General features: G+C 40.1%; 1 protein-coding gene and 1 long non-coding RNA gene across 2 annotated transcripts in view; one reads left to right on the forward strand and one right to left on the reverse strand.

Annotated features, from left to right (window-relative positions):
• Window positions 1-3616: 3616 nt before the first annotated feature.
• On the reverse strand, window positions 3617-7505 carry LOC135565320 (uncharacterized). Its single transcript, XR_010461515.1, has 2 exons — window positions 7277-7505; window positions 3617-6472 (listed from the first exon to the last, which is right to left on the reverse strand). It is a non-coding gene; the product is annotated as an uncharacterized LOC135565320 (long non-coding RNA).
• A 98-nt stretch (window positions 7506-7603) lies between these two features.
• LOC115107756 (actin-related protein 3-like) overlaps window positions 7604-12141 on the forward strand; it is a 28921-nt gene continuing 24383 nt past the window's right edge. The window contains exon 1 of the mRNA XM_029631373.2: window positions 7604-7764. Coding sequence (XP_029487233.1) covers window positions 7721-7764 — 44 coding nt within the window. The 5' untranslated portion in view covers window positions 7604-7720. The remainder of the gene's footprint in view (window positions 7765-12141) is intronic.

A 12141-nucleotide genomic window follows, 5' to 3' on the forward strand; every position in this document is an offset into this window, starting at 1 on the left:
AGCGGCCCAGGCAGAGGTACCTGCTGCAGAAAGGTGAGATTTACACACTGCCTTACCAAGCAAAACAGGCAGTAACTGCTCATAGCGTTGAACGGAGAATAATGTATTGAAAAAATGTATTTTATTTACCTTGGTTTCACAGTAACTTTATGCAGTTATTGCTAACATGACCCTCTATTTTCTCCAAAACACAATAGAGGCAGGATACTTGCCCGCATGTATTTAATGTAGCAAAAATGAAGAACTAATTTTCGACCAAATGAGCAATTACTGCCTTTTTTTGCTTTTCCTCGATTACCTCGACACCGGTGCCCTCGCACATTGACTCTACTTGTACCCCCTGTATATAGCGCCGGTATTGTTATTTACTGCTGCTCTTTAATTATTTGTTATTCTTATCTCTTAATTTTTGGGGGTGTATTTTCTTAACTGCATTGTTGGTTAAGGACTTGTAAGTAAGCATTTTACTGTAGGGTCTACACCTGTTGTATTTGGCGCATGTGACAAATACAATTTGATTTGCTTGGTCGGCCAGTACAATACGTTCTGTAGCTACTTAGCTAGAGCTTCTGTTTAGCTTGTGCGTATTAATTGAGTAGCCTAATAATGAACTTAAGTTACTGTAAATGGTTACCTATCTGACCCTTTGCATAGGTATTTCTGACCCATTTCAATACAACAATATCCAGTGAAGCTACAGTCAATGCTGATATTGTGTGTGTGGGTTCAGAATGTGCCCTCGGGAGAAGGACACTGTATGGCATCTGAGCAGATTGTCATGAACTTCATCCAGTTACATCAGCCAATACAAGAAGTTAAAAATCAGCCTTTTTATTGGTGTCCCACTCTCTCCCATTGACAGGACCATTCACACAGTCCAGTCACTCAGCCCTAACAAAGAATCTCTCAAGGTCCTACACTACTTCCTCATACAACACCCTAATGAGAAGCAAAAGGCCTGGCCCCATGACTAAGTTTGCATATCTCTCTAACCCTGCTGTACCCTACCATGCTGAGCCAATCTGACTCTAGAACAACATTCAACATTTCAAAGGATAATGTGAAGGTTTTGGCTCAATAAAACAAAGTAAAACACACCAATCCCTGTCCTAATTTCAACATTGTGTACTAATGTGGTATACCTCTAATTTTTTTGTATTAAATCTCGCTCATTTGTGCCCCTGGTCTGGAAACTCAGTCATATTGTTTTACTTATTTTCAACTTCAGTATTCAAAATGTTCTGGCTGCTCCCATAGTAATTATACGCTGAAAGTAGGACTTAGTTATAAAAGCTCTCATATGTTGTTTGTCATTAGAATTTTGGTGGGCACAATTAATTTGACTAGGATAAAAGAGGACCTGATGCCTCTGGATCTGCAGATGGATACAGAGAAGATATTGTCTCAACACTCACCTTCCAATCAGTGTTTGCAACTCGATAGTACTGGAAATTGACACCCTTCAAGTACTGAGCAAATGTCCAAATGAAAGAAATGCCCTTAATTTGCATTGCGAATGTTGCTTTGGTTTTTGTGACCAACCGTACGAATTCAAATGATCAAAACCGCTATAATCCTAATTGAGCAGCTTGAGTGCCATTACTCAGTGTTGAAGTCATTAAACACACATTTCTGAAACTTTTAACCTGCTGTGCTCTGCTCCCTATACTATCAACCTGAAGTGCAACACACCCTCCTGTTTCGTCAAATGAAATATGAACACAGAGCAGTTTACAAGCTACATGTAAAATATAACACCAGAATTGAATGACCATCCCTTAGATATAAATCAACACAGAAACACTATAGATCTGGAGAAAGTGACTTTGCCAAATATGAGAAGTCTATCACTAAACCTGCGTTGGAAATACTTGACATATGTATTAATCATAACAGATAATGGCAATGCACCATTCCACACATATCTATGAGTGATATCAAGGCTGTGACAATCCACCTTGATATGGCCTATAGTGGTGACAGACTGTACTGTCAAACAAAGCTGAGAGATAGTGAAAGACTATTGGAGATGCAGCTTGATCCAACGCACTGTAGAATATTTTACTGGCTATGTTTTGCTGGTATTTCTTCAAAGCTTTTATGCTCTCTATTAACCTCATTTGAAGTTTTACTGTGGTACAATAATACACTGAGTCCATTGTGATATGGAATATGGGTTTATTAGACATATACATGAACACGTACATGAGTAAGTCTTTGTCGGAGCTAACAAGCCACAACTGAACGACGCTTGTAATTTTGTTCTAAACTCAATGAAGACAAACAAACAGGCCACTGGTCGATCTAAACACATCTGCGAGTGATATCCCTGAGCTGTGACAACGCGTCTTGCTATGGCCTATAATGGAACATATTGATTACTGTCAAACACATTGACTTCTACTGTAACTGTAGGCTATTGTGTGCTTAACTTTCAGAAACATTAACACTGGAAAAAATTGTTTTGAAAATTGTCATGGTAAATCTTTCATCACCGCCAGGGCTTCCCCCAGACCGATCACCTGCTGGGTTTCTCGTGGACCCTCTGCCCGGCACTTTAGGCACTGTGATAAGTTCTGTGCACGCTCTCTCCCACAGGCATGGCACTCCATCTCTCATTGTTCTATCTGTGCTTGAATGTTATATTAGGGGGTGTGTACTTCAAGGTACAAAAATAAAATAGGATACATTTAGTCATTATTTGTCTTTTGTTATTCGATGCACAATTTTGGAGACCACAAACGAGAAAACAAGTTGAAATCCAATTTTCGTTTTGAACTTGAAAAATTATAAAATGATACATTTCCTCGTTTGGCCTTGCTGAGATGAAATTAAACAGGAATTATCCATAAGCACACAGACCTATTAGGCATAAGCAACAGATCTTGATGAGTGTTATTTTAATGAGTTGGAACGCCCTCCGTGCTGCTGAATGGACTGCCAGGATCGCGCAATGATATTAAAGTTGAACCAACTTCTGGTGCTGAAGGATAGCTCTGACATTCGGCCAGTTCAGGAACAAACAACAATTTGCAGTAGGCTTATAGCCTAATAGGCCTACGACTACATGGTATAGCTATTTGTAGGCTATAGCCTGATGTAAATAGATATAGCTTAATATTATTGCACTGTTTGCAAGGAGTGCCAGAAACAAACACTTTCTTCTGAAACACGTCAGTCTATTCTTGTTCTGAGAAAGGAAGGCTATTCCATGTGAGAAATTGCCAAGAAACTGAAGATCTCGTACAACGCTGTGTACTACTCCCTTCACTGAACTGCGCAAACTGGCTCTAACCAGAATAGAACGAGGAGTGTGAGGCCCCGGTGCACAACTGAGCAAAAGGACAAGTACATTAGTGTCTAGTTTGAGAAACAGACGCCTCACAAGAATGTTAAATGTGTTTCCTGTCAGGTATTTTAATTATCTGTATTGTATACTTGTTGAATGTTTGAAGTCTTGATTGTGGTTGCTTGTAATGTTTTGTTAATTGGTGTTTGTTAGTGGAATTCTAAATTCCTCTGTATTATTTCCCAATCAGAATTATTACTCTGTCAATGCATTCTAAAGGGATTGTAAGACCCAATATTTTTATAAGAAATGGACAGAGTCCCGGTCTTAAAAGTCAGGTAACAGCGTTTAATTCAAGAGAGTACTGAAGCAAAATACAAAGAACCTTACAATTTAAAGAAACAACATAAAATGACATCATCAGTTTCTCACACCCTCTCCTATCCACACAATAGCGCAGTGTCTTAAGTTCTGGAGATCTTCTTCTACTCCCCTCATAAAACAAACATTCCAATCTGTCTAAAAGACATCTTCTCCTCCACTAATGGAACATCAAAGACCATTCTTATCTGTTTTATCTTTTCTATCATTCCTCTCCCTTAAACTTCTCACAAGGTACAGACAATTAATTTGTTTTACTTACATTTTCAGTAACAGCTTAACCAAGAACCCATACATTTCATACCATAACATAGTATTAGAATAAATGGTTCTAATTAAAAATGTATACATAATTAATCATTTCAACTATAATTTCCTCCAACAGTGTTGGACCCCAGGAAGATTAACTAGCGTTATGGTGTTAGCTGATGGGGAACCTAATACAAATTTACAAGTCCTCAACTGGCAGCTTCATTAAATAGTACCTGCAAAACACCAGTCTCAACTTCAACAGTGAAGAGGCGACTGACTCCAGGATGCTGGCTTTCTAGGCAGAGTCCTCTGTTCAGTGTCTGTGTTCTTTTGCCCATCTTAATATTTTATTTTTATTGGTCAGTCTGAGATATGGCCTTTTCTTTGCAACTCTGCCTAGAAGGCCATGAATAATGTCTACACTGCATTTGATCAATTTGATGTCATTTTAACAGACAAAACAAATGTGCCTTTCTTTCAAAAACTAGGACATTTCTATGTGACCCCAAACTTTTGAACGGTAGTGTAATTCATTTGAATATATTAAACATAAGAGATATTAAACAAAATGTTTTATTACCTCCGACTTGGCCCAATTCACATTTCCAATTTCCTGACATACCAAGCTAGAACAGGCCATGCATCTCAACCAATAGCCAATATAGAAAATAAACTCAGCAAAAAAAGTCCCATTTTCAGGACCCTGTCTTTCAAAGATAATTTGTAAAAATCACAATAACTTCACAGATCTTCATTGTAAAGGGTTTAAACACCGTTTCCCATGCTTGTTCAATGAACCATAAACAATTAATTAACATGCACCTGTGGAATGGTCGTTAAGACACTAACAGCTTACAGACGGTAGGCAAGTAAGGTCACAGTTATGAAAACTTAGGACAGTAAGGAGGCCTTTCTACTGACTCTGAAAAATACCAAATGAAAGATACCCAGGGTCCCTGCTCATCTTCGTGAACGTGCCTTAGGCATGCTGCAAGGAGGCTTAAGGACCGCAGATGTGGCCAGGGCAATAAATTGCAATGTCCATACTGTGTTGCAGTGGCAGACCAAGTGTAACAACATCTGCACAGGATCGATACATCCGAACATCACACCTGCGGGACAGGTACAGGATGGCAACAACAACTGCCCGAGTTACACCAGGAATGCACAATCCGTCATCAGTGCACAAACGGTCCGCAATAGGCTGAGAAAGGCTGGACTGAGGGCTTGTAGGCCTGTTGTATTAAGGCAGGTCCTCACCAGACATCACCGGCAACAACGTCGCCTATGGGCACAAACCCACCGTCGTTGGACCAGACAGGACTGGCAAGAAGTGCTTTTCACTGACGAGTCGTGGTTTTGTCTCACCAGGGGTGATGGTCGGATTCGCGTTTATCGTCAAAGGAATAAGCATTACACCGAGGCCTGTACTGTGGAGTGGGATCGATTTGGAGGTGGAGGGTCCGTCATGGTCTGGGGCGGTGTGTCACAGCATCATCAGACTGAGCTTGTCATTGCAGGCAATCTCAATGCTGTGCTTTATTGGGAATACATCCTCCTCCCTCATGTCGTACCCTTCCTGCAGGCTCATCCTGACATGACCCTCCAGCATGACATTGTCACCAGCCATACTGCTCGTTCTGTGCGTGATTTCCTGTAAGACAGGAATGTCAGTGTTCTGCCATGGCCAGCGAAGAGCTTCGACCTCAATCCCATTGAGCACATCTGGGACCTGTTGGATGAGAGGGTGAGGGCTAGGGCCATTCCCCCCAGAAATGTCCGGGAACTTGCAGGTGCCTTTGTGGAAGAGTTGCGTAACATCTCACAGCAAGAACTGGCAAATCTGGTGCAGTCCATGAGGATGAGATGCACTGCAGTATTTAATGCAGCTGGTGGCCACACCAGATACTGACTGTTACTTTTGATTTTTACCCCCCCTTTGTTCAGGGACACATTATTCCATTTCTGTTAGTCACTTGTCTGTGGAACTTGTTCAGTTTGTCTCAGTTATTGAATCTTGTTATGTTCCTACAAATATTTACACATGAAGTTTGCTGAAAATAAACACAGTTGACAGTGAGAGGACGTTTCTTTTTTTCCCTGAGTTTATTTTTACTAAAGAAAAACCTTTGAATTAGTAGGTGTCCAAACTTTTGACTGGTACTGTATGTAAAAAATATATATTAAAAAATTTTTAAAAAATTGTGTGCCTGGAGCACAGAGAGTAGCATAGAAACACATCAAGACAAACCCTTCTTAGTATGCTATGTTTTCTCTGATTTGTGCCAGTTTGAAAGAGATTGCAACCTTAGGGGGGAAATGCACATGATGTAAGATGACCTGAAAGAGTTATCCATACAGACAGCGTGATTGATAGGTTAAACTCACAGGCATCTTGAAGCCGAAGTAGGCTAGGCGCCCACAAAGGTGAAGGGCCCAGACATGCCAAACCACAAAGCCAAGATGGCCACAAGCGTGCTGAAGGGGATGGCTGCCAAGAAGCCCTCCACCCACAGGATCAGGTTAATCAGGAAGTCTGCAAACATGAGCCTGAGAGGTAGGGGGGACAGTGAATATTTTACTGGAAAAATGGGCAACAGCATCACCTCCATAGTCTAAAGACACGTTTCAATATTTTTTTTCGGTCAAGCATGTTGCCAGGATGTGTAAAAGCTGTTATTGACAAAAGAGAATATTTATCATAAATACATAGAAAACGTTGTGGTTCCGACAAGGAGTATTCATTCGAAAAGTGGTAGATTTCATCCAAGCGAATCATTTTTATTAAAATGTAGTCCACTCCTGATCGGCTAAACGTTCACATTTGTAAAATACGGATATATAACGAACACAACACTCACTGTTCTTATTATAAATGCATGACTGTTGTTTCAAGTTAATCAGGACAGCCCTGATCAACAGTCAAAGTGGTTTACAGATACCCAGCCTAAAAAAACCTAAACAATGCAGCGGCAATGCAGTGACTTCCTGGGCTAAACCTCATCAGCAGAAGTCTGGGACAAAATAGAACTGAGGTTAGACGCTAAACTCGGAGCAAGCAGATTCGACATGAGCAAATGTAGTTTTGATTCATAGATGAAGATTCCCCAGTTGCAAGTTTAGTAAAGTAGTTCCATTAATTCTCAAATTGAGTGGCATGCTTGCAAATCTTATTCAATGTATTCACATAATGTGTCAAGCAAGTTATGTTTGCAAGTGTTGTATTTATTCACACATCACTTACGTGCTTGCAAGTGTTGTGTGCGACTACAAAACTGATAATACAGGTGAAACTCATATTTGACATGTGCAAATCATATTTTATATGCATGTACACGTATGTCTCTATTTTACCTTCGAACACGGTCCACTGTGAACCACCACACTGCCTGCATTGCTCAAGCGCTCCCCGGCGTCAGCCATCTTGCCTCTCCCTGCCTGTTTCCACTAGATAACACAGCCACAAAGTACAAATTGGCTATATCGGAAAATATTAATGACTTTTTTTTTTGCTTTTTGTTCTTATTTAAAGCATAGGGTTAGGCATAATGTTGGCGGTGTGGTTAAGGGTTAAAATCAGATTTTAAATTGAGAAATTGTAGAAAGAGGCGGGGGTTTTGACTTTGTGGCTGTGTTACCTAGTGACGACCTGCCTGTCCAAGACCGAGTGCGGAAGTAAAAACTGTACTGTGCGGGTTCTGGATTCCGTACTCCTGTGGACGGTTTGCAAGATCCTCCACCCGACACAGACTGCTTTCAATTCAAAACAAACATTTGTGATTACCAGAAGTACACGAGATGGCAGGACGATTACCGGCGTGTGTTGTCGACTGTGGTACAGGGTAAGCTATTCAAACTAGAACGCGGTGCATACAGAGCATCGAGATTTTGGGTGTCACCGATACAGAGCCCATCGCTGTCAGCAACTGGGTGTGTTGCTAGTTAGCTTGCTAAATATAATCAATGTAACCTTTCATGCCGATGCATTGCGAAACAAATGTGTTTTAGTTGTTTTGTTAGGTCGTTATTGCACGACTGTTTCATTGTAATTGACTATGCGGTTTGCTGTGTTCGCTAGTTGGCTAACGCGTTAGTTAGATGTCTATAAGCTTGCTAATTGCTTGATATCAGAAAATGTTTTTCTGTCGGAAAGGCTTTTTCAATACAAAAGAAATACTAACCCCATTACTGGGGTTCTATTAGAACTGTTTTATATTTGACTTACTTTGAGTGGGCATTTATAAATGGGCTTTGCATGTTTTTTTGTACTATTTAATGGTAGCTACTAGCGATGCAGTCCATAAGTAATTTTACAGTGCTCACTACAAGTCATCCCGACTCTGAGTATGCGCAGAGCGACTTCCTATATTGTCGACTTCCTCATTCACGCTTTTTAGTCCATATATGGTCGTTTTCGGCATCTGAACATGTTTTTTTGATTAGCAAACTTCTCTAATTTCTTCACTTTAGCCCTAGTCTGATCCTTAAATATCTCAAATGAAACTACACATGAATTATTTTTCTGAATAACAAAGACTGATTCGAATTCGTAAATAAGCAAGGGAATTTTCACTTAAGGGTGACCTCACAGTTCTACAACGCTTTTCATTGATTGTGCATACTTCTGCTTTATGCCCGATATTTTTGGATGCCAATATATTAATTGCCCGTCCCAAGATGTATTCAAAGCCAGTGAATTAGGAACAGTTGGGTTTAGGCTTATCCCTCATTATCGGACTGTGCAAAACTGTGCAAACCACAACATTCTAGTGGCCTCGTTTTAGCAAATAATCACTTTGGTGAATCTTATTCAGTAACACAATAATGTTTTTGTTCGGTCCTCAGTCTTTGAATAATTATTGCTAGTGCAATGCTCTGCATTTGTTACTTGTGTTCATTGTTAGGCCTACTTATTGTTTATCAATGTACATGATTTAATCTAAGGAGCAATATCCAATGTATGCATTTGATATATCCTTGGCCTAGATGTAGATTATTTGAAATGACAGGGATTTATGTTTAATACTATAGTTAGGGTTATTGCCTAACTGAGATGCGACTGTGCTGCAGCACTTGCATGTAAAGACTTGAACTCGTTACTCCGTATGTTGCCCTGCATACCTCTCCACTTATCTTCCCCCCTCCCTTTGGGCTATTAGACTAGTGCATCTGGTCCTCGCTGGGGAAGAGGACAGGAAACTACAGCTGAGGATGGAGAATGAGGCTAACTCCTTTGTAAAGCAGATGTTTGAAAATGCTGAGAAGGCCAAGATGCTAAAGTACCAAACCAGCAGAAGTCAAATCGAGTACACCACCACACAGCTCATGAGTCACGCTCAGATGTGAACTGAACTCCACATCCTTTTACCTCATGCACAAGTGGGATGCTATTCTTAGAGCTCAACTGTTCCATTTCACTGTTATTGTAGGGCTAGTTTGTCCACTCCTCTGTAAAAGTTGTGTTCGGGCCTATGTGAAAGAGCCACTATTTTATGTAGGCCACTGTGTATCATATATTTTTTGCAGGGGTCCATTCTTGGTCAAAACAATTGCTTCATATGTAGGCTAGGTGTTGCAGGCCAGGCTTGCAACTGAGACTAGTACCTGCGACTAGGGTGGAGTCGTCCTTTGCTTATCATCCACAGCAAACAGTTTTTATTTTGTATATATTTAGGCCTAATCATTGTCTAAATTTAGCCTGCATTTGGCCTTGATTCACAGTGTAGCCTAGTGGATAGGCCTAGTTAGCATTTCAGAGAGAGCTACCCAGTCCAGGCCCACTGCCCAATCCCGAATCGAACTCTATCCCCTACCTTCCTTCTCTTTCATAGAAAGTGGGCCTAGATTTTTAGAAGATTGGGTGTAAGCAGTATGTCAGAATATCCCCACTATAGAGCGGGGGAGTTCGAGAGGAAAGTAGGCTGTCCATTGTCCTATCTCACCTATCCAATCCTTTAAGATATAGTGACGAAGGGCTAGGGCAGGGATCAGCAAGTAGATTCAGCCCTAGGCTGATTTGTTTTTAATTACAAATAGTTTGGAGAATGCAAATTGACCGCAAGAATCCCAAACAGATATATTTGACTAAAACATAGTCATTGCTTACAATTGTATACGATCATGTCTCTATATTTTTCGTTGGAATAGTTGGGTAAAGATTTCCAAAATTAAAATCACTTGGAGCTGATTTCCTAGTGTTTTTAATTTAGTATTTTATGTCCAACAATGACAACGCTAAATAAGAATACTAATTTGCTCAGAACACTTGGGGCACCAAAAACCCCCACTCGTGGGCCAAATTCTGCCTGTGGGCCCCAAGTTGAGAACCCTGGGCTAGGGGGTTGATTTGGAATTGAAACACTCCTCTGTTTGTGGTTGTGTCCACTGCTAGGAGTGTGGTGTAACAGGCTCGTTGAGGCAGGTAGCTACCCCAGACAAGCTAGGGCTGTTCAGTGGAATGAAGCCCTAAGCCTATGTGTTTGTGTCTTCCACGTTCCAAGTGCACATAGTAGAATTCTCCTTCTTCCCTCATAGTTAGGCTTTTATAAGCAACTAGGCCTAGCCTACTTTCTAGCTAGGCTATAGCCTATTCATGGAAACTATGGAATTGAAAAGCACCTCAGACAATGTCTCATCCTTATTGTAGTGTCAACTAAGCTAGGCCTATATCCTTATGGTATTGTCTCAACTAGGCTATATCCTTAAGGTATTTTCTCAACTAGACTAGGCTATATCCTAGAGCTGACCACATTTTAGTCGACTGGTCATTTGTTTGGTCGATAGACTGTTGGTCGACCGAGATTTCTTAAATCGAGCAGTCGCAAAATATATATATTTTTATTGGTGCACAAGACATCTGTCTGATTTGCACCTGTCTCAATGGACTAATCCATTGCAGAGGCCACAGGGATGGCACAGTCCATCACTCTAAGACATGTGATACTGAAATTTAATGTAAAAATAATGGTGCACACTAAAATCAATTTTATTACAAATGCACTTTCTCCCTCGATGGATAGGGTCGCTGTCCTCGGTTCTTAAATGTAATTTACAGTGCGTCGTATAATTGGTGCCTTTCCCTATGTTGCTATGTGCATAATTGTAAAGTTAACCAGCATAATGGGATTGAGAACAATGCAGCGGAGGCAGCAGCAGCAGAGATGAGGAAACAGCCCTAGCCTTAGCCTAATTGTCTAAGCAAATTTAGTAGAGAGGAAACCCCAACTTAATTAGGTCTGTAATCAATAGCCTAACTGTTAAATGTACCTGGCTTTATATAAATCATCCACATATACAGTATCTACAGAAGTTAGACAGATCTTGCTTCTGTTTGAGTGTTTTTTTTAATAGCCTACTGATTCTGTGAGCACCAAGCCTCATGCAACGGTAAAATGTCGGACAAAGCAATTTCACAGATTCGGCTGTTTTTAATCTTTGCTCTGCTCTAATAAAGGCTTTACAAAAATGTTTTGTTAGAACAGAGTGGTATTACTTATTTATTTAGTGTTTAGACTGTTCCAAACAGGCAGAAAGATAATACAGCACCTCTTTGTCACACATAATATGCACACAGCTCTTGCTCCTATACCCTCTTTTCTTGATCTCCTTCTTATTGTTATTACAATTATTATGATCATCATTATAATAATATGTAATGTCGTTGTCATTAGTAGGCTTTGTTTAGGAGCCTTGTATATCCATCGAGCTGTTGGCCTAAGAGCGCGTCCTGTTTAGTCTTAATTTATTTACGCCTATATTTCAGTAAATAGGCTACTGTATCATTATTTCATGCCATCACACAGCAAACGAGACATTCATGCTTTGAAATGCAATCAAGCATTTTAGTTTTCAAATGAAATGACAAAGGGAATTTTGAATAATTTGCCTTAACAATAAATAAACCGCAATTCACAAATGCATGCAACTGTTTCTAGTCTGCTGTAATAAAGGCTTTATATTAGGGCTGGGCGATATTGAAAAAATATATCGCAGTATTCTTTTTTAAATTTTTATGGGCGGTATGACGTATTTGACAGTATTTTTAGTTTTTGAATAATAAAAGTTCTACATTTTCTTTGAGTAGTGCGTTATCCGAGGGTGGCAACACATGGACTCATTGAAATCACTTAGAATGTTTCTCCATTCTGATTGTTTTATACTGTTCAATTCAACTTCAACCAAAACAAATTTCAGCACTTTTATATGGTGGAAAAAGTACC

This window comes from Oncorhynchus nerka, linkage group LG3 (assembly GCF_034236695.1).
Source record: "Oncorhynchus nerka isolate Pitt River linkage group LG3, Oner_Uvic_2.0, whole genome shotgun sequence".
Lineage (NCBI taxonomy): Eukaryota > Metazoa > Chordata > Actinopteri > Salmoniformes > Salmonidae > Oncorhynchus > Oncorhynchus nerka.